This window comes from Homalodisca vitripennis, chromosome 3, assembly GCF_021130785.1.
Source record: "Homalodisca vitripennis isolate AUS2020 chromosome 3, UT_GWSS_2.1, whole genome shotgun sequence".
Classification (NCBI taxonomy): Eukaryota; Metazoa; Arthropoda; class Insecta; order Hemiptera; family Cicadellidae; genus Homalodisca; species Homalodisca vitripennis.
This window is the reverse complement of record NC_060209.1, coordinates 86,063,978-86,088,809: the sequence shown is the minus strand read 5'-3', so window position 1 is coordinate 86,088,809 and position 24,832 is coordinate 86,063,978. Positions and strand designations below refer to the sequence as shown.

Genomic DNA, 24,832 nt, shown 5'->3' with positions numbered 1-24,832 from the left:
ATACTTATATATCACATGAATGACTTAAATGGATATTTTTAATCCTTTATACACAAAACAGTTAAGACTTTCAAAAACCAAAATTACCTAGTATTTTCAGATCTACATTTATTTTTTATTCATGTGGATGGATATTCATTTAGTGATATTGATAATTTTGCAATATGAGGAAAAGTAATATTTTTGTTACACTGTTACGCTATTTTCAGCAACAAATGAGCAAATTTCTCACCTCATCTCCAGCCTCGTACTGGCTCATGGACTCGAGGCTCTCTCGTGAGCCAAGTCTGGGGCCTCGGTTGCCGGTGCTGCGCCTGCTCTCACCACCTCCCAGGATCTGCGTAACCTTGGCTTGCTTCACTATGTCCAGGCCCCCCTACACAGTGAGCACGGGTTCCTTAGCTTGTCCGGTTAGTGTGCTTTTAATCTAGTTTCTAATATTAAGTTACCGCTGTATTTCACAGTTTCTATCCACCTAAGAACCGTTACATTGTGTAACTCCCTGTGAATTCAAGTAGACTTTAACACAAAATAAATCATTTTAATTTGAAAATGTATACACATGTGGCTTATGCTATGTTCAATTATTTAATAATGAAGATTTAATAAGAGTCTATTTAAGCCTTTAAAATAGCTTTGCTTATTAGATCCAAACTGAATTATTTTGTTTATTAAGTTATTTAAAATCTCTGAAACTTAAAAAAAATAAATACATTCTTTAAAAGTATTTGGAATTAGGGTTTTCATAAAAATAATACAAATTTGTAAGATTGGTTTTGAAAACCATTTTGGTACAAAAATGTAATATATTTTTTACAAGTAATAATCTAAAATATACATTGAATATGAAAAATATATTCTGACATTTATCAACTGCACATACGTTTCTTTCGTCTATTTCTTTTGGCAAGGTCAATGGAATATAAATCATGGAAATGTTCACAAAAACTTCATAAAAATTAATTATGGCATTCTAAAATTAATTTTAAAACAAGAAAATATTCTTGTGTTGAAACTGATGTTTACATCAATTTAATAGCATCATATTAACATGTTATATTTTCATAGTTAATTACCACTAAACAATTGAGGAATGCCACTTTGGATATAATAGCTTTAATTTTGAATGTATCGTACAACTGTTTGGCCTGTTGTAAGCTTTAAAATTATATTCTATACTCTACACTTCATGATCAAACATGATCATGAAACAAACTCTTGGTATACCTTAGGCCCAAGGAGGTGAAAGTTGAAGATTGTTTAAAAGTACCCCTTTAAAAGGTACTCTTAATTTTATTCAAATCACTATTCACATCTCAGGTGGAGATAGTAAGTCACTGGATAAAAGTGTTAATGTTGACAAATTATTTAAAATTGAAGCTTGCATTGATTTCCTTTCACTGCAAGTATTTTGCAGCATCACCATGAAGGCATTCCTATCAAATAAAAAGAGGAAAGAGGATATTTGCAGTCATTAATATTAATTCACAAATAACTGTGATAATTACGCTGGGACATATGTAACAAATATTCAAGAGAATAATAAACTTTCATTCTTTTAATTCTAGAGGTGGCAATGTAAATTCTCTTTAGTGTCAGGCTAGCAGTGTTTTATGCCAACTGTTTTTTTTTTATTTTTATTTATTTTTTTTTAACATATACAACCTCAACCAGTGTTCTAAACTTAACATATTATATATAATTTTTTAAATAAAGAATACAAAAAATATTTTATATCCAAACAATTTTTGTCATCATAAGTGTATGATGTACCAAAATTAAAATTATAAACAAATTTTATACTCAAATTCTGTTTGAAATTTGACTTTCAGAGCATAAAGAAACAATTTTAATATTTCAATTTTATCAACATTTTAGTGGTGATTTCAAAAAAATAGTTTATATGATTTTGAAAATACATATTTAGACTTTTTATACACATTTCCGAAAATGTACAAACACAGTTGCTTTTAATTTATAAGTGAAGTAAAAATAAATCATTACATACACATATCTAAAATACAATAAAACCTAGTAAAACATGGTTATAATGTAAAGTTTTATTCTTCCTCTTTGGAAACACATGAGTTTTATCACAATACAGTATTTATCACAATGAGTATCGGATAATACTTACTCCTTCAAAAACGTAATACGACACGACGTTATTGGGCCAGAAACCTAACTCTTCCACTTGAACGGTCTACTGCACCATATATCTGGCGTTATCACTTCTAGAGTTGTCACTTAAGAACTGACACCTTTTCAAATAATTGTGTAATACACACAGAGCTGACTACTATAATTGACAAACCTCTTTTCTGGAGCGCAAGGCACAATCCTCAAGCGTCTCTGCAGCTTCGTATTTACCCTGGCGTCGGTAGAGGGCTCCAAGGTTCTTGAGAGTGGTAGTGACAGTCGGGCTGTCCACCTTAGCCGCCTTGTGCCACCCACCGTACTCTCCGTATGGGGCATTCTCCTTGTTCCGGTGTTTGTTCTCTTCTCGCTCCTCCGCCACTTGCCAGATCGGCTTGTTGTCACCTGCAACACAAGCACCGGCGTCAGCCAAATGTTGCACAACTGACCCTGACACACCCAGTGGCAACGACACAACATTCTATCTTCATACTGGCGGTTAGAAAACCTCAAAATCAACTGCAACTTCGGAAATCCTCAACCAAAGTATGATAATCAGTATGAATATTTGATTTATTTACTAATTCAAATATTTCATACAATAAAAAAATTTGTACTTCTATATAAGTATATAAATAAATTAGTAGTTTATAAGATTGTTCAGGTTAATAAATACATTTATTCAGATTCATAAACAATCATTAATATGGGTTTTATTTATTGTGATTGCGTTTAGACTTAATAGTAGGTAAAAAAGATAAGAAAATTGCAGTTAATAAAACTCAAGCAATTACGAACATTAGCTATATATTACGTATAGTTTATACGAGCAAAGACAACAAAATCAAACATAAATAAAAGAGCAATAACTATAAAATCAAACAGAACGATAACTTTTGCCACTGAATGCATTTTCCAGAGTCAAAAGTTGCACAATATTTTTTCCAATTCAAAACAAAAGACTCTTAAACTAAAAAAATGCATGCAAAAAAGCCTTAAAACGTAACCCAATGTATAAAGCACTTAAAAAACCAAAAAGTCCATGATCAACAAACCAAAGTGTAAAAACAAAATATAATACTAGGAATTTTATTTATTAAAGTATAATTAACTTAATTCAAAAATGGATTGATTGATTATAAGACAGTTTTCAGTACACCATTTATACCATATTGTAGTTTTTTAATCATAAAGAAAATAAAATAATTTTTGTGGCTTAAAATATTAGTATAAGGGATTTTATTAAGTTTCGCAAAAATTAAATTAACATAAAATACCACTGAACATTTGATATTTTATTATATCACATAGTAATAACATCTCTCTGTTATTAACAACATAGCTATAAGTAGTGCTTTTAGTCCTTTTACTGCTTTAAAAGTATAAAACTCACATTCATATAAACATCTAATTATAACAATGGTTTCAATGGTCTTCATCATTGTGTATTTTATTTATCAGTTAACCCTTTGGGCGCCAAGTGCCTAATTCCAATAGTGTTTGTTGCTATGAGAGCCAGTGATAAAATTCCATAACTTGCAATAATTCGTCACAAAACGTCATAATTAATTTAATATTCTAAGTAGAAAATTAAATTTTGTTTTTTATTTCAGTATCTCTGCATCCAGTACTATAGTTACTACAAAATAATTATTCACGAAAAATGTTGTGAAAACATATAACTTACATATATATGTAGATTAACTTTTTACATTTGTTCTATTTTAGGTTTATAAGAAATATATATTTAGGAAAAATATTTTACACATAACATTTAATCTTATTAAAAGTGAATATATTTTTTATAATTATTACTTAATTTCAAAGCCATATGATAAAAATATAGTCTTCATGTAATGTTTTTTTATACAATTATTTATCAACACAATTATTGTTTAACTCCTTTGTTACATTATTTTTGTATCTTGTCTTATGCTTGCTACACAAAATAAATTTAAATTTCACACGTCTCTTTCCCATTAAGGTGTAAATGTATTCTTTATAATGTCCATACTGTCTCAAGCCTCCAACTATGAAATAATTGTTTTTTTTTTTTGTTTAACCAGTACCACCAACACAATTTTACCAACTTTTACTGAATTTAGATGAATGAAATTGATTGGTAGGAGAAATGTAATAGTTTTTCAAAATATTCAATTGATCAAATGTTGACACTGGTTTCTAGAAACTAGGGGTAAGCATATTCAGAACATTTACCACGCGAAGAATTGTCTATCTTTGTTATCGTATTATTACTGAATTTTACAACATTCATTGTAATATGGTAATATGCTTGATAGTTTGTCCATTGACATGGCCATCTCATGTATTGCATATACACTATGGTTTAGCTAAGCAGCTTGGAGCAGCTCATATTATTCAATTGTATTCAGTTGTTTTCATTTTTTCTCCATCATAAAGGCTAGATCAGGAACTATATTTATGTTTTACTGAAACTAAACATTTAATTTTAAAGGAAGAGCCGTCTCACTGTAAATAGATTGTTGTACAAAACGTTTCTCATACTTCTACTCTTAGAGAAAAAACAATACGAAAAAATTTGGTAAAGAAAGACACCATTACCAAGAATAGATTATTTCGTAAGTTCCAAAAACTGCTGTATGATTACAGCACAAAGCAGATAAAGGCAAATTGTCCAGAGAGGATTAATGAACGTTAGAGCTAAGATAAAATCTAGGTTGAGGGATGATATGTAGTCATTGCAAAAACTGAACAATGACTAATGTTGTTTTGTCCGGCGCTCTTTCGTTCACAAAGTTTTTACAGGTTTATAAATAATATTCTGTATTATTATGTCGAAATTTATGTAATCGATTACAGTTATTTCTTATACTTTTTCTGACAAATCTGAATAATTGACAGTTGAAAAAATTGTGCACTTGCTACTGACATTAAATACAATTTCATTAAACAAATGTACTATTTTTAGTGCATAATTTCGATGTATTTTAAATGAATTAATATTATTAATTATGTTATTTAATGATTTGAACATGTAAGGTTGGTTGGATTCTACTGTAATTTTAAAGATACGATCAAGATATGATTACTTACTTAAAATAATAGTGGTTTGAGCAAGAAAATAGCAAAAAGGTTGGACCCAGGAAAGAGCATGAGTTTCCACACAATCTAAGGACTACTTAAATTATATGCTACTTCTGTTTTAACAGCAATTTTGAACCATTATTTGAATATACTGATTAGAGAAAATGGAAATGAAATGAGACATTTGAATTTTTGGTAACTATTTATTGAGGCAAATACAAGCTTAAGTACTGGCCTGGATATGGCAGGCCTCTCTACAAGCGGCGACAACCACACTTTGGTACATCTGACTGAAGGGAATATTTCATCAATTAAATAATTATTTTGTAGTACAGGCATCAATGAGGATTTGTAAAAATAAGATATGTTTGAGGATGAATGTATACTTTCAAATATAACACAGCATGGCTTATCACTTCCCACTGAATTTCTATTAAAATTCAACAGCAAACAGAATTAGATTGGTCACTATTTGCCTTGATGCTATTTCTAATAGAAACAGTAGAGATGTGTGGGAACTCAGTATTGTACAGAAGTGCGATCTGGTAAAACTCAACATTCAAAAATCAAGTCAAGTCCAATCATTACTTAATATGTTAGAACAGACCCGATAATGGATGGATGTGACACAGCAATGTAGACTGCAAGTGCATATGTAACTATTTCATTTTAATGTGGTTGTCTGCAGTATAGCAATGATTAACTTAGTTTTCTCACAGTATGATCATGTTGCAAGAATTAAAAAGTGAATTTATTACATTAAAATTCTATCGCATTAGCTCATTACAAAACACTAAATAAAATGTTTATTTAGCACAGAGAATAATATAACTTTTATTTGAACATAAAAATATACTTATTTATTCATTGTCTTATTATTTTAGTTACTTATTTACTTTCTTAATTTTTTTAATTTATAAAATATAATTAAAAAGTGCCTATTTTTTAAGGTAGAGAAAAGATCAATGTTACGATTATTAACCCTTTCGGGACTCATTAAGAAGTGCAAACTTCTCTATCTGGATGTACTTTAATTCAGTTAAAGTAGTGTTGTATTTTTTAAACAAAAATTTTTTGTTTCAAAAAAGTAGGGTAACAAATGGTTTTTATGATTAGGCTTTAAATATAGAATAAAACAAGGTATAAAACAATGTTTTTTGTTACACCATTATATTTTTACTTTGTAATTCAATACTTAAAAAAATTTTTTTTAACCAAAATCCCAAGTTTAATGTATATTTTAAAGCTGCTGGTGCATCAAATCATATTTGTTTTATTGAATATGTGTATCTTAACTTATTTTTTTGTTTTACAATATTGTTTCTACTCCAATAAACTGTTAAACATTAAACTTATACAATTAACTATTGTTAGGGATATCTAGGCCTATATCAGGTGGAGGAAAATCGGTCTTTAACTGCTGTGTACCAGTTAAGTGTTGATAATTCTTCAATTCTGAGCATTTCAGAGGGGTAGCGCTCTTTAACATCATAGTTACGATATTGGTAAGCTCTGAAAGTACAGAACTCTAGTCCTGTGTAGTGTCTGTCATCTCCTACATCTGTCATCAACTACTTGCACGTCATCATCACTGTCAGTGCGATGTGTAATCACCACGTAGAAAACCTTTTAATTAATCATCACTTAGAATCACAGGGATAACAACTAGAAAAATTGGAATGGATTTGGCCAACTCACTGACATTGAGAGCTGTTATTAAGACAGTTTAATTTTGTATGAAAATATACTTTCTTTAGAAACACCCACCTCAAACAAGTACGAGGAATGCTGTCTAAGTATATACGAATGTCCACATGCAAACAACAATAAACCAACTGCTGTCAAGGTTTCCTGGTCCATTACAAAGTCAAATGTTAGTCGTCAATAGAGATGATCAGTAGAATATAGCCACACCAACCAACGGAAAATCAGGAAACTATAGAGTAGTATTTAGTTCACAGTTTCTCCACTATTTAGTCCTGAGACTCGTTAACTACACAATGAAAAGGACAATGGTGTGCTCTTTTTTAAAATAAAATTGATGATATCAAAAGCCATTATCCGGATAAATAAAAAAAAGAAAAACTAGACAACAAATAACTAGCAGTATTTTTGAATTGGATACAAGTACATGAATAGTTTAAAAAATTATATTTGTATAATGTTAAATGAACAAAATTAAACATCTTTATAACATAAATTTTAAGCCTCAACTTGATATTCTAAAATGTTGTCTAGTTTAGTTTGGCCTTAATTACAATTATTTAGAAACCAATTCATAAATTGCTATTTAAGCTAATAATATACCTATAAACAGTTTACTGAAGCATTTTGAAGTTTTTACTAAGATTTTTACCAAAATAAAAGATTGGTTCAGTTACATTTTGTTAATTTATCACTAGATATTCATTTATCACATCAAGAACCCAAAAGTTAACTTCAGTAAAACATTGACTTAAATGTGCTTTCATTTAACCCTTACAAGCCATGACGAACATTCTCTTTGAATGAGTTCATTAGGTTGTGTTTTATAAGTTAAATTCATCCAGCAATTAAGTATAATATAACATAAACAGCAATGAATAAGTCACTGTATCTGTATAAGATCGTATTTTGTCTATATGATAACATCAGATTAATACTTTTTATAAATTGAACAAAGAAATTATCAGCAAATAAAAAAAAGAGAAATGTTTTCACTTTATGTATTTATTTTAACTTCACAAGTTTTGAACCAAACCAATAATTGGTTTGTAAATTATTAAATGCAAGATACTACTTATTTGAGTTTACTACTATGTTGTTATAGGATGTCCTACATGTGTTCTTGAGCTTAATATAATTGAAATAAACATAGTATCCCCAAAATATCTGAAGATTTTACAATATTGTGGAATGTTCTTAGTCATTTCCATTTAGATTGGTTAAAAAAAATTACAAAAAATTCTTCACATGGAATGTAAGTAAAATACAATTAAATAAATGAGTTATTTTAGGTTTTAGTTTATAAAATATTCCCTTCAATCAAAAATAATCCAAATAAATAAAATAATAAATACACCAAACTTTAACAATTTACAAGGAGAACGAGCACACACAAGAACAAACTAAATAATAATAAATTGTGCAAAGGACGCACATGCACTCATAATAGCAGCACTCAAATTATGGAAAGGAATGTATTGACATTACACTAACTATGACAATAGTAAATTAAGAAATAGGAACTTAAGGTAACAGATCAAACAAAACCTAAAGTTAAATGAAAAATGTACATCACACTAACACCTGATGTAGAAATACAGTAATAACAATAGACAAGACAATCTACAACTAATTTGCACCTGTTTTACCACATAATAACTGATTAAACAATATTTTTTCACTTATAAAATCAATTTATAAAAATATTTCTTTAACAGTGTACTAAAATAAAATACTGTTGGCGAGCCAGGAGATTGACCTAGTAGGTTTTGTCAAGCATGGATATACTGACCACGATGTCTCGAATATTTCAGCTCCAATTGTACCTTGCTCACATACTACTTCAGATTCACAAAATTATTTTGCAAATAACAAAATTAAAAATTATTCAGAAAACCCCAGGGCCCTTCTCCCGACTTACCTACATTACATAGCCTAGGTAAGAATTTTAATATTGAAGTTTTTTTACTATGAAATCTAAATATAATATTTTAAAACTGATAACATTTATTGTCAGATCTTGACATAGATTGAGTTCCCACAGAAATAATAGGAATTTTCTTCCATATGTTGGAAGAAAATATGTTTCCATATATGGAAGACAATAAATAACAATTAAACAAGTAATATTTTATTTAACACCTTAGCTTTTGAATTTTGTTATGGTTACAATAAATTTTGCCTTTATTACTCTAAGAATTAAGTCAACCGGTTTTGGGTCTGTGTTTTTATAGAAAAACACACTGATACCGATAATTACCATATAGACCAACTCTATTCCTACCCACTCTGAGTGTGAGTGGCTTTGCCACAGATGTAGACTTGTTTTGTGCCTGGACCAAAGATCTGTTGAAGCTCATTGGTCAAAGGGGGAAAGGCTTAGACCACTAAACTAAGAAGGCACAATCTTGATTAGTTAAATATTTTTAACATATCCAGTATTGTTATAAAAATTGCCTTTATTTCAAGATTCCCCTGAAACACCAAAAACTAACAAATTTCCCTAAGGTTGACTACTCCTTGTATGTTAATTTTAGTATAAGGTGTTACCACATGCCATTATTATTTCCTTTATACAATATCAAAATATTAATCATACAACTCAGAACAAATCTAATAATTTTTTGTTAAGATACTTTAACAGTTTAGAAATCTTATAAGTAACACATCTCTATTGTAAGAATGAAATATTGTTAAAATACAGTGTAAAAGGCCCTGATTAGCATTCAAAATCAATTGTTACAAGCAAAAATTTAACAGCAATAAAACTTTGTTGCACAACAAGAAAAATATTATTACCATCAAACAACAAAGCATAGACTGCCATTATTAACAACATTGTACAAAAATAGAAATACACATTTCAATAGTAAAAACTACAACTAGATTGCGAATGCCCCACGAAAAAAGCGAATGAATCCCTTACCCTAACACAACCTGGGGTGTAACACAAGCCACATGTAACACAAACATGTGATGCTACATCGCCTACACTAACACTGAATTTGTACATTTACCAGCCAGACTATGCTGTCTCGTCATTTAAGGCACTTGTTACACTAATATCAATCACATATCAAAGTGGAAACTAAGAATAACAAAGGTACTTGACCAATATTAAGAAGTTTGTTCTAACATTTGTATTATTACCTATTATTAGTCCAATTTCAAAGACATAAATAAAAATATGTTAAATCGTGTTGTTTGGAACATTAACTGATGAATTCTGATTGAAAAAATCAGCTGCCTTCAATATCAAAACTATCAAACAAGACACACATATATAATATGTAATACTAATATGTACTGTTATTACAGACTAAAAAGATGCACATGACAAATCATCTCCAATTAATTTGTAGCCAAAGAAAAGTGTACTAAACAAGCTTACTGCACTCAACAAGGGGCTTAACTTCACTGTATTTATTCACATGGATTGTAATTTATGTAACCCTTACATGTGTTTGACACTTCAAGCTGATACTGGAAATTGTTTAAAAAATAGCTGTCAATCTGAGCCAGTACAAAGTACAGTGATTTTCCATTAGATTATTATAGTATACGTATTTCAAAACAGAGCAACATAACTAAGCAAACATCTGATTCTATTATTATTTTTAATATCAACAATCAACAAACTGTTCATTCTTTTAAATCGAAAAAGCTGTATTTTGTGTGTTGTAATTGTTTTGTCATTGTTTAAATTAGTTTAATTTGAATAATAAATGTTTTTAGATTACACACTAACAGACATTAAAATAATAAAATAAATTATCATTGATAGATTAAGTTAGGCAAAAACAAAACAAAAATTTTGAACGATTGATTATAAATTTCTTGACCTCTTGTATTTAATATCAACACTGTTTTAATCTAGTAAAAAAAAAACAAACAAAAAATAGACACAATGCAAACTATACAAAGAAACCAAATATTCCATCAAAACATTTTTTATTTGAAAATGGAGTGTTAATTCAGTTTGGACGTTATAGTTTCATTGTGAAACACTAAATAAATAAGGTTTATTGTGTTGTAACGCTCACCAGTATCAATGGTTTAGTATGTTGACATGTTCGCTTCCAACGGCTACAGCTAGACTGGGTATTCTGTCCAATATGCTCATTGTTTGTAACATATTGATACATCATCCATACATAAAAATCCAGCTATATCTTCAAACATATAAAATAACTTACAGTTTACTCCACTTGAAATGTATCCAAGCTTTTTAATTTTCTTTCAACCTCTGATCATGTTGTGATACAGCTAGTCAAACAGTATGATGTACCAGTGCATCTTCAACTAACACCTCATGCATTTCCGAGCTTCTGACACCATTAAAAGTTTATCTAACGAAATGTGAACATGGCTACTACAATTGATTCTCCTGCCAAAATTGAAAAATTATTAAAAAATTCGCTAAAACGTGTCATGAGTACAGTGAAAACTTTTTGAGTGATGTGTAAGACATTGAGTGGTGCAGAAAATGTAAAGATGAACAACTTGATGTTCATGGCAAAGGAGGTCAAGGTCACCAGTCTGTCTCAAAATGAGATTTCATTGAGCGAATTGATAGAACAGTTAAAAGATAATCAGAGGTCTACCATTAGTGTCGCATCAATATTCTGTAATTTCAAGACCAGCCCTCTACAGTATTGTAACAAAACACCTAGGCTACAAGAAACGTTGCGCTTGATAGGTTTTAGAGATGTTGTGCGTTGACATGGATGCAAGATGTTCTGTTTGTGGAATTCTAAGAGTCAAGGACTATGATAAATGCAGAAGGCAACTGTGAAACACTACAATGGCTGAAGAGAGCCATTCAGAACAAGTGAAGAATGCTCACTTCACAAGTATGCCACAACTTAAATAGCGATTATACTAAATACTAACCGTATATATGTATGTAACTTTTGATAGTAAATTATTTCATGATAATCATTAGTTTTATTTTTGTAACACATCAGAGGTTGAAAGAGAAAAACCCTCGTACAGTCAACCTGAGTTGCTTATTTGTTCCATTAAAGTGATAATATTGAGTTCCCACAAGACACATCTGTATACACCATTGATTAAAATCTCTAAACACTGAGTAAACAAAGCTCTTTTTCTCATGTTCCCCTTAAATTGGATGCACTCAGAAATACAGTTCAATTCAGCGAATATTGAAGAAATGCACAAGAGCAAGATTACAGTTTCTGATGTTACATGTGAGCATAGCAACCATCTGTTTATAAAACATTAAATAAAACAATGTTACAGAAAAATTAATGAGGAAAACCTCTCGTCACATATAAACTAAAGAGATTGGTTTTCTAAGGTAAAATGTATGATTTTAAGGACCTAAATTTCATCAACCCTGCTCTTCCATAAAACTCTACCCACTAGAAAAACAACATTGGATGTTTTAGCACTATTAAAGTTATTTTAATCGTTTTCTTAAAATATGAATATCCAGAGGCTCAACATGATAGAAATAAATATTAATATTGAAATTGATTACAAGAGGTAAAGAAATGAAAATACACCATACTTCATAAAAATCCAAGATAGAAAATAGAATTAGCATCATCACTTGAATAACATAACAGGCACATTGTTACACGTCATAACAAATTTTTTTATATGCATGTGAAAAACACTAATTTTAAAATAAGAATTTCAATTTTTTTAGAACTGCGAATTAGAGCAATCTCTTACCTAATTAGGAAATAGTTCAGTACAAGCAATTAGAGATAATAATAATTATAAAGATTTCAATACATTTGTGTATTTTCCCAGTTACTCGATCACTTCACTAATACAGGTCGCCTTGGCCTAAACTAAGTAAAGATGACTTAGGTTCTTAATGCTAAATATAAATCTACCCACATTTTTAAGAAGTAAAAGTAAATGAACATTAGATGTTTCTTAAATAATGTTGTAGATTTGTGGAGGTCAAATCAGGTGAGTAGCACAGTAACACATAATATGAACTAAGATCAATGTGCACACAGTATTCCCTAGTCCGAGCGTCCAACACACACTTCTTGGTCCTTTTCTATTTTAGTTAGAGCTAGTATTTGAGATTGAGCATCATAATTCACTTGTATTAATTTTGTCACAGATTCAAAAATGCTAAATTAAATACATCAAAATAGATGTTAGTAATAATATATATTAGAAATAACTTTTGACTTCTTGACTAATTTAGATATGTATTATCTAAAAAATTACAATACATGATTGATCAATATGTGTCCATAACATAAAAAGCAGTAAACATATGCGAATGATTTATTTCCTGACGTGTTAAGCCCTGCTGATACTCAGTGATGTACCTGTAGGTTGCCGATGATGTACACAGTTCACCATGAGATCTCAGTTAATAATTTACATTTCAACATTCTCTAGCACAATAAACAATAAGCATGTTTAGTTTTAATGATTCCCTACATCTATTTCACTTATAAAATATCCCTGAATGAAATATAAAAAAGTTTTCATTTTTAATGCAATTTTTGGTACATGTTACGGAAATTGCTTTCAATTTCTTAGAAATAAACTTTGAGTTTAAATACTAGGTTTAAGTTAATTCCAGACTTCAGTGATGTAATTTTCAACTTTGTGTGGAAACAGAAACTCAGGAGCCCTAAAATGTTTGGAATTCAAGGATTATTGTTACTGACCATCACCTGATTTGGCCACCAGGACACAAGGTGTAAGAGTAACACTTAAAACTAATTGTACATTTCACTGAAGAGCAACTCATTCAATCAAGCAAAAATCTAAAAGCAAGCCCATGTAACTTAAAATATTACAACAGATACAGTAAAAGCGGCTTACAATAAATATCCTTACCAGATAAACTTGTTACTCAGTCAATAATTGAACACTATGTAAGAAGGTCTATATGACTTGCAGCGACACAGGACTGTACAAGAGTCAATATAGTAGCACTCACTGACAAAAATTGCACGATAAACACACCGGGACAGCCCACAAAAAACATTTCTTATTGATTGAGTTCATTAAAATCCAATATTTTGTACACTCATTTCAACTAGCCAGAGTAAAAAAAGTTTAAAAAATTAGCAAGTTACATTTGTTATGTGCATAATTTATTAAAAACAATTACAACAAGTACTTGGACCAAAACTACATAAATCTGTGATATACCTATGTAAAGCCAAAACATTTTCAAAGTACTTGAATTTGATACGTCTACTGGTTTCGTTACACAAAAATAATAAAGAAGACAGATTATGAGATAAAGGAACAAAGAACAACAAGAAGGTAGAAGGATAAACTATATGAAGGGATGTGTGAGTGTGAAGCAGATTGATACATTTGTAAATATCAACTTCAAAATAACTATTTAGCCATTCACCAAAAATTACTGTCAGAGTTAAAAAAAAAGAACAGAGATACTCTGAACTCAACTGACTCTATAATTTATAAATAAAAAATGTATTGAAAAATTTCATAAAAATACTTAATTTAATACACACAAACAAAAAAATGTTGTATTTAAATAAAAAAAAGAAAACCAATCGCTTCAAGGAAAGGATACGGTAATACATTATTTGGAGGTTTAATTAAAATTTGAAAGATCCAAAATATAAACACCACTTTACTCAATTTATGTTTTTAATAATTTACCAGTAATATTTCACTTTATACAGAATATATTAATTTTTTGAAACAAAAATACAACACAGTTTTCTGAATTAATTTCTCCAAAACACAATGCTAAACAATAAAGGCAAACAATAAAAGGAATGTTCAATAAAAGGCTGTCAGGTGCTTGGTTGGCTGAGACTAGACCACTGTGGTTGGCCACTTACCGTCGATGGTGCCGAACTCTCGCTCATGAGCCCGTGTCAGGATCTGCTTGTACAGGATTTCCGCCTCTTTGTATTTTCCCTGCTTCAGATAACAGGAGGCAAGGTTATTCTTGGTCTTCGCTACATTAGGATCGTCAGGACCCAACTTTGACTCGTAGATTTCCAATGCCCTTTGGTAATATCGTTCCACTTCCTCGTATTTTCCCTGAAAGCATGAATTGAAATCAAGGAATACTAATTTTTGTAACAAGAAGTAGTTAATTAACTGTATTGAAATGTCAACTAAATTTCACAACCATCATGTGACATACAAAGATATATACTTAAAAATTAAACTTTGTCAAAAACATCAATTTAAGTATATCGTAAATGACTCATTTTTACCCTGTATGAGTTTAAAAAAAATTACTGTAAAGAATGTAAGGAGATACTCCCCATATGCCATTAATAGAGGGAGGTAAGGTATGTTCAATTGATTTATTTTAAGAAACCGTGTAAGCGAGAGGTCTATGGCATCGTATCACAGATGTGAGTTTCCGTGCCATCTGCTCACCCAAATATCACAAAATTGCACTAAGTTAGCACCATAGCTCATGTGTCATTCCGAGTATTTTTATTATATAAAATCCATCTGGTAACAAAAATGATTATTTTATTGACTGAGCTTAGTTCCAGGTAACATGGAAAGTCGAATAATACAATTTTCAACTGTGAGACTCAAACAAATCCATGAATGAGATTGCTCTAGTATAATGAACTTTATCATACATCTGCTTCTGTGTTTGGTAGTGTTTACAAAATTGAGTACCGGTATATGAGTGTAAACAAAACCACCAAAGATGAACATCTTTCCAAACATTGAGAGGAAGTGACCAACTCTCGAAATTCTTGAGTGACAACTCACGCTACGGTTTTGACAATGTAAATTCAAGTGTGTGAAAACATTGAGACAACATGCATTACATAAATTAATGTTTTCAAATAAATTGATTCATTTAAGATAAAGAGTAAATTTGTTTGTTAGATTGATTATTAGACCTTCTTAGATTAACAAGTGATAGGTAATTACAATATGTAAAATAACAAGAAAAATACATAATTGCCTACCTGGTTCTGACAAAGCAGAGCGAGATTGTTGAGCTGTTTGGCCACATCAGGGTGATCCTTGCCCAAAACTTTCTCCCGAATTTCAAGAGCCCGCTTGCAGAGTGGCTCCGCCTCCTTGTACTTGCCCCGTTTGCCATAGAGCACAGCTAGGTTGTTCAAGGTAGCTGCCACCTATAATATATTTGGTTTGATTAAGATCTATGATAATCAACCTCTGCCTTATATTTATATTAATAGTTGGGACTGGGATGAACAATGATTGTAAACACAGTACTGAAATAAGTAAATTCTCTAGTTCTGTTCAAAAGATAACGTATGTATAAGTAATAATAAAAATTAAGAAAAAATGGTGTTTTCAAAGTAATTCTAAAAATATTGAAGACTAAAATTTTAATATACTTTGTAGCAATTTCTGTATTAGTCTAAAAATATTAACTCAAAGGAACATATGATTTGTTATGAAAATGGTAATGTTAAATCTTATTAGTAAACAGAAGAAAATAATTAATTTTAATAAAGTGGGTTTAGGTTTTTTGCACCAATTGCTAATTATGGATGCTGAAAGCATTTAGCTAATAGGCTAACATTTTGAAACAAAATAGCAATAAAGGAGAACAAAAACTAAAATAACCATAATAGAGGTCAAAAGTAAAAAACTTTTCCTTCGTAGCAAATTCAAATAGGTTTACATGATGATTGTACAGTAACAATATTGTAGTATCCCAATTAAACAACCTATACACACAGTATATTCAATAAAATAGAATGTTAAAAAGAACGTATGAACAATCTTATTACCTATTATCAACCTAGCCATGAGCATTACAAAGTTACAATCACATTGCTAAAATAATGTATGCTAAATGCCTCAAATGAATCATGTCTTCTTGTGTTGCAAATCTAATTATTGATCATTCTCCAAAATATAAATGCATGTTTGTTTTATTTGACAAGAAAACATATCTTATTCTCTAGATATGCTTTGCATTATTGCAACACAAAAAGTCAATAGATATTCTTGGTCCTAATTTATCAAACAATAATTACAAGTCTGAACAAGTGTATTGTAAAACAATATTTGAAACAATGCTGTTAAATTTGTAATGTTTAAAACAAGGTTTATTGTATAGAAGCTGAACAATTACTAAAAATCGAATTCAATATAAACAGATTTTGAACTAATGTGAATATTTTATAGCATAAAAAGTTTAATACTTTAAGAAAGAGCAGACATGCTGACTACGTTTAGAAGAAACTAAAGTAAAACTTACTGCAGGATGGTTCTCTCCAAGAGTTTTCTCTCGTATTGCAAGGGCATCGTTTAACAAGTTTGCTGCTTCTTTGTACTTGTTTTGATCCCTATAATAAAAGAAAAAATAATAAAATCTTATGCCAATAAAAATTATATTTTAGTGGCAACGTAAAATTTAACTCCTTTGTGGTTTTTGATGTGATATTACGTTCATAGCGATTGCATAAAAGTGTGCTACAGATGTAATGTTACACAAAATGATATTGTTCCTGTTTTAATCTGTTGCCAACTGAATATTGCGCAAGAAGCATGTCAATGAAAATTATTCATTGTGCATGAAGTGGTGTGCACTGTCCTATTTCACGAGTGTTTGCACCTTGGTGAGTTCGATGTAGTCACACAGTGCAGACAGCTACTGCGTATTGTTGTTGCATGTCATTCGTCTTGGAGTATATTTTTGTTTTTTTGTTTATTGTACCATGGAAATATCAACGCACAAATAGATTATTGACTTTGTTTGCTTGATGATGACACGGACACAATATATAAAAAATTTTGAAAAGACAGTAAAAAATTACTTTTTGCATGACAAAAGTAACCTTTACAAAACTGTATCTGTATAAAAGTACAAAGAAAAGTTCAGTAAAGGTACAAAATAAACCCGTTAAGGGGTTAAGAGTTGGCTTACTGACAGCAATCTTGATTTGGCCCCGTAAATGTTAAACACCAAACTTTATGCTTTTATGATCGGTGGAAGTATTATGTATGATATTATATGTTTAGTTTAATCTTAATATTGTAATTTGTCATTCCATAAAATCCCTTAATTTGATTACTACATCATTTAAATTATAAAAGAATACACAATATAGAAGGGCAAATAAAAGATTCTTAGACTGGCTTCAGATACCTTGGTTTTAGTCTTTGGCAACTCCCTGTCTCTGAAAATATCCAAAATTTTTTTTTTTTATTTGAAGCCTGAGTTATAAGGTATCTTGGCCTCTAATAGCCAACAGTATCTGTAACCATTAGGCTTCTGAACCATCTTCCTCTGAAATTCACTCCTATTCCCTTCCCTAGTTGACGAATTCGCATGCTCTCAGGCACCTGGCTATGGATTATGTATATAAATAATGGTTATCTATATATAAATATTTGATTTAAGATTTTTGTGTGTTTTTTAAGGAGAGTTAAATCCTCTTTAAGCTTATTCTGCCCTTTCTAATGAGCCACTGGCCTGTGTGAGGATCTTATCAAACATAATAAGGGGAGAATCGATACAGTACTAGGCCAATGATACAGATAAAAAGTGCTAAACAGGATTTGAACCTGCACTATCTCTACCACAGATCCAAAGCCTGACATCTTGAGACTGCTCAGCCATCCACAGTCCTGATAGGAAACACTCCAGTAAGAATCATAATTATATTCTTGAAGCCAATTTTAAAATTAGGTAAACATTAGTCAGAAAAAATTAATGATACCAATTAACACTAGCCTGAATAAAAAAAGCACTGGATTGATGGAAGAAATAAAAAAAAAAAAAAAAAAAAAAAAATACTTGCAAGCAGGCCGAATTATTGGAAAAAAGAACAGTGAAGCACTCCCTTAACAATAAAATGAGTAGTTTGCTGTAACTCACAGCTGATTAGCAAAAAGAAACAATACAAGCTGCTATGCCATGCTTATTATATGTTTTATGTATTCTGTATCACAAGTAATGTTACGTATATAAAATATGGAACACAAACGAAATATAAATAACAACTCTTAACAACTCTTTGTGATCATTTATGTAGAACACATCACTATTATTGGTGCTCTAAAATTTAAACTACTTTCAGATAAGCTCAATATATATATATATATATATATATATATATATATATATATATATATATATATATATATTTTAAGTGTTCATTCTTGAAAAATCACAAAGAAAAATAGTTTATGATTCCTAAGGGGTGTATGAGTGAAAATAAAAAAATAAAACCATTATCTGTAGACTTGCCTGTAGACGAGAGCAAGGATGTTAAGCATGGTGGCAACATCCGGGTGGTCATGGCCACTTGTCTTCTCCAGGTCCTCCAGGGCCTGTTTACACAGAGGAACAGCCACTTCGTAGCGACCCTGGCTGGCGTACTGGATCACCAAGTTGTGTAGCGTGCGCAGACGCGCTGGGATCTCATAGCCAGCGTTCACTTGTTGTGCAAACTGACTGGGTGGTGTGGGCGACATATCTGTGCAAACAAACAACCATCATCTATTCTAGTCACTTAAAAACATATTGAACGTGGTATTCTTAAGAACTAAAGTTAAAGAAAAACGTTATTTAAACCTTGAAATCTGTATGTAACAAGAACTGCAATTTAATATGATGGGAGCAAAAAAGTTAATAACCAGAATTTCCATTTACCTGGTGGTATAAGAGATTGAACTGTTCTACAAAAGTATTGATAAATAGATGTAGAATGAATTTTAAATGTATTAAACTCTAAACTAAATAGTAGAGTTTTGTTTGATATTTTAGGCTATCCAATATAAAACAGTGTTAACAAGATAATATGTAGCAAGTGTTTAGATTTTTATTGTTGTTCTCTTAGGGCAAGAAGCTAAGAAACCTCTCACAGCCCAAGGATTTTTGGGCTTTCTTCCGAAGTGAAAAGATATTCAGTATGGGTAGGGGCCACCTCCTGTGTAGATCCACGAGGATGGAGAATGGGCATTGTATCTGTCATGTCAGCTAGGAAGAAGGAGAAGCCAGCTATGTACCAGCCTTTCCAGTCAAAGCAGGCAAGGGTAGCACTCCTATGTGTCCAGCCTAGCAACTGCCTTTAACACTTAGGGAGCTCCAACAGTCATCCTCCGTAATAGGTTATACCTATCAATCTACCCTTGCACCCCGATATCTCAATATGTGCTGATCCCGGGTATCTATACAGTTTCTCAGATTTAAGTGACACTTCAGTTTTGCTTTACCCAGTGTAGGTTTGATTGGAAAGTATGAACCAGCCAGAAGTGGATCCTTTTAGAGAATCGTAGTTTTTGTTGCTTTTCCTGTATCACACTGAGTGCATATAGACTATACATATAAAAGACACTGCCTCACAATCCATCTCTATTATATCAGATGGCGTATTATGGCTTGATTTACCCCCACCTCACGGGCTGGCGTTGTGGGGAGCTTGTGCAAACAATCAATTCCTGAGAGTGTTCAAGCTGCAAAAACAAGCGATCCGCATTATCGCTAAGTTGAAATTTAGAGTCGTGCAAGGAAGCCTTCAAAAATTTCCAACTGTTGACGCTGCCCAGTCTCTACATCTTGGAAACAACTCTGTCTAAATGTGCCATGAGGAATGGCCGAGACATACATGTGTATGAGACTAGAGGCAGAGATAACTACCGAACTGGTAGACACAGAACAGTGGTTTATGAACACTTGCCCTCACAGGCAGGTGTTCATTTCGTCAATAAGTTACCAGATTCAATTAAAAACACTCCAACGCTCAAAGTGTTAAAAACTCGTTTGAAACGCTTTTTAGTGTCACAAACATTTTATAATGTTGACAAGTTTTTTGCTTATGATTGGGAGACCACCAATTAAAAAGACTGATAAAATTTGTCGCTGGAAGTGGGAATAATTGGTGAATGAATGGATGTAGGTACGTTTGCAAAATTGTATGTTTGAATGAGATTTCTTGTGGTGTGTTTGACAAAAATATTGCCATGTATTGTATAATGTTCCGGCAATAAAAGTCTGATTTGATTTGATCAGCCATATGCACATTCTCTTAACCTGTATCCTTAGCTCAAAGCAGTGAGAATCTGTGTGCTAGACAAGGGAAAGGCAACAAAAAGCGAAAACTGTAGTATTGTACGTGTTAACAGAATGGCATTAGAGGAAGATAAGAAATAGAAATATTGTGTTCTTTGAGAGCCATAAAAGGTGTATTAGAGGAGATAAAACTGTGAAAAAATGTGAATACTAACAAAAGAGATATTATAAGATTGGTTTACCAATTCAGAAACAAAAAATGTCCTTATTTTGAGTCCTTTTATGCACGAATAATCATTAAATTTTAGAAATGAGTTTAACAAAGGCTATGAAGATTTTCCACTAGCTAGACTGTTGTATGAAATATTTATGTATTTGATCCACCACTCATATTAAAATATTAATGTTGAAAAACAGCTAAAAAATGTGGCTTTTAATAGAACAAAAACCCCCAAATTTAATGTTTTTAATTAAATAATCTTTATGTCTGTTGGTGGATTACATTTTACTTGAGCAATAACACTTCTGTGTATACAGCTCATCACTTTACTCAGTATACCAACGCTGTACTATTGCCAGTACTTCAGACACGGCTGCACTGAAACTGCACCTTCTACTTCCACAAATTGTGAGCAACAACACTTCTGTGTGTACAACTCATCACTTTACTCAGTATACCAATGTTGTACAATTGCCAGTGCCTCAGACACAGCTGCACTGTAACTGCACCTTCTACTTCCACAAATTGTGAGCAACAACACCTCTGTGTGTACAACTCATCACTTTACTCAGTATACCAATGTTGTACAATTGCCAGTGCCTCAGACACAGCTGCACTGTAACTGCACCTTCTACTTCCACAAATTGTGAGCAACAACACCTCTGTGTGTACAACTCATCACTTTACTCAGTATACCAATTTTGTACAATTGCCAGTGCCTCAGACACAGCTGCACTGTAACTGCACCTTCTACTTCCACAAATTGTGAGCAACAACACCTCTGTGTGTACAACTCATCACTTTACTCAGTATACCAATGTTGTACAATTGCCAGTGCCTCAGACACAGCTGCACTGTAACTGCACCTTCTACTTCCACAAATTGTGAGCAACAACACTTCTGTGTGTATAACTCATCACTTTACTCAGTATACCAATGTTGTACAATTGCCAGTGCCTCAGACACAGCTGCACTGTAACTGCACCTTCTACTTCCACAAATTGTGAGCAACAACACTTCTATGTGTACAACTCATCACTTTACTCAGTATACCTATGTTGTACAATTGCTAGTGCCTCAGACACAGCTGCACTGAAACTGCACCTTCTACTTCCACAAACTGTGAGCAACAACACTTCTGTGTGTACAACTCATCACTTTACTCAGTATACCAATGTTGTACAATTGCCAGTGCCTCAGACACAGCTGAATTGTAACTGCACCTTCTATTTCCACAAATTGTGAGCAACAACACTTCTGTGTGTACAGCTCATCACTTAACTCAGTATACCAATGTTGTACAATTGCCAGTGCCTCAGACACAGCTGCACTGTAACTGCATCTTCTACTTCCACAAATTGTAAGCAACAACACTTCTGTGTGTACAACTCATCACTTTACTCAGTATACCAATTTTGTACAATTGCCAGTGCCTCAGACACAGCTGCACTGTAACTGCACCTTCTACTTCCACAAATTGTGAGCAACAACACTTCTGTGTGTACAACTCATCACTTTACTCAGTATACCAATTTTGTACAATTGCCAGTGCCTCAGACACAGCTGCACTGTAACTGCACCTTCTACTTCCACAAATTGTGAGCAACAACACCTCTGTGTGTACAACTCATCACTTTACTCAGTATACCAATGTTGTACAATTGCCAGTGCCTCAGACACAGCTGCACTGTAACTGCACCTTCTACTTCCACAAATTGTGAGCAACAACACCTCTGTGTGTACAACTCATCACTTTACTCAGTATACCAATGTTGTACAATTGCCAGTGCCTCAGACACAGCTGCACTGTAACTGCACCTTCTACTTCCACAAATTGTGAGCAACAACACTTCTGTGTGTACAACTCATCACTTTACTCAGTATACCAGTGTTGTACAATTGCCAGTGCCTCAGACACAGCTGCACTGTAACTGCACCTTCTACTTCCACAAATTGTGAGCAACAACACTTCTGTGTGCACAGCTCATCACTTTACTCAGTATACCAATGTTGTACAATTGCCAGTGCCTCAGACACAGCTGCACTGTAACTGCACCTTCTACTTCCACAAACTGTGAGCAACAATACTTCTGTGTGTACAGCTCATCACTTTACTCAGTATACCAATGTTGTACAATTGCCAGTGCCTCAGACACAGCTGCACTGAAACTGCACCTTCTACTTCCACAAACTGTGAGCAACAACACTTCTGTGTGTAAGGCTCATCAGTTAACTCAGTATACCAATGTTGTACAATTGCCAGTGCCTCAGACACAGCTGCACTGAAACTGCACTTTCTACTTCCACAAACTGTGAGCAACAACACTTCTGTGTGAACGGCTCATCAGTTAACTCAGTATACCTAAGCTTACGATACAGAAAGGAAATGTATTTCACTTTAACAAAATGAATAATTTTCATTAAAATAAAGAGTCTTTTATGATTCGTTCTGAGCTTTTTTGATCTTAATTGAAATTACATTTATAAAATATGCCTAAATAAAATTTAGGAATTATACTAATTTAGGAATTTTTAATTTTTGTTGAAACAATTTATACATTATAAACTATCTTAGTATATTAATGAGTGGTACAATGATTAAAATGTTCAATTTTGTTATAAACATAATGTTTTTATCTGTTTATATGACAGTGTTTATTGTGACACAATGTGAGTTGCTCTTTAGTATTATATTTTAATAAGTTCATTATTTATTATTATAAATTAATTAATTACACACGTATATATTTGTCAAGTAATTTAACAATTTCTGGTACAAGATGAACTTACTATTTCTTTCTTCCGTGTCATCATCGGGAAACAGGTCCACCACCGGGTCATCAGCTTTCGGTTTGTCTTGTTTTAGTTCAGAAGTAGAATCATCACCCTGAAATTTACACACAATTTACATTGTAGTTTTCAAGATTTAAATTTATTTTTACTTGGCATGATATTTACTAAATTACACAAAATATTATTAATAAGCATAATTATATATACATATTTAAATAGATGATAGTAAATGTTTCTATTTATTTATCTACCTGTACCATCTATAGTTCTACTTTACAAAGTTATGATTTACTTGAAGCTTTTCTTTGTATGGGTTTGTTTTTATTACATTTTATTAACTACAGTAAAATGCCATCATGTTTGTTAACTGGAAAGCTAAGAACTTTGACATTTGTCTCCCTTTAGAATTGGAATTTCTCCACACTCGCCTAAAATAGTTCCAATTGTTACTGAAATCATTGGAATAAATTCAATACAATTTTGGAGAGAAATTCAATAGATTTCCGAAGTACATATTAAAAACACTTTCTGACTTAAGGCCCCATCTTTAAACTTAAATCCAAAAAGGTACAAGAGCGTGGAATATCTTTCAGTGTCTATCACTTATCTCAAGATTGCTTGAAATGCTATGTGCTCATGGTGTCCCTGGTTTTCAAAATGAAATTGTGTGTGAAGCCACGGGGGTAGCTAATAGTAAGTACTGTATAAAGTTTAGTCCACAACTTTATTAAAGATGACTGTCATCATTTTGGTATAGCACTAGTGTAAGTGCAAGTTTTATATTTTAAAACAATTATTTGTGAACAATAGGATTTTATGCAGATATTTTCTATATTGGGATCAAAGTGTTAAATTTATAATAAATAAATATATTAATACTCTGACTTATTCTCCACTATCTTATTCCTTATCAAGAAAATATTACATAACTTATTTTACTTCATTGTTTT

The 24,832-nt window shown here is 31.7% G+C and overlaps 1 protein-coding gene across 9 annotated transcripts in view; it reads right to left on the bottom strand.

Moving 5' to 3' along the window:
* The window catches only part of LOC124357143 (kinesin light chain), a 215,719-nt gene that overhangs the window by 31,671 nt on the left and 159,216 nt on the right, over positions 1-24,832 (bottom strand). For all 9 annotated transcript variants that reach the window (XM_046808632.1, XM_046808641.1, XM_046808640.1 and 6 more), the window contains 7 exons: positions 23,880-23,976; positions 19,106-19,334; positions 17,111-17,198; positions 15,840-16,010; positions 14,733-14,937; positions 2,315-2,541; positions 233-376 (listed from right to left, as the gene is read on the bottom strand). In XM_046808632.1, the coding sequence (XP_046664588.1) occupies positions 233-376; positions 2,315-2,541; positions 14,733-14,937; positions 15,840-16,010; positions 17,111-17,198; positions 19,106-19,334; positions 23,880-23,976 (1,161 nt within the window). The remainder of the gene's footprint in view (positions 1-232; positions 377-2,314; positions 2,542-14,732; positions 14,938-15,839; positions 16,011-17,110; positions 17,199-19,105; positions 19,335-23,879; positions 23,977-24,832) is intronic.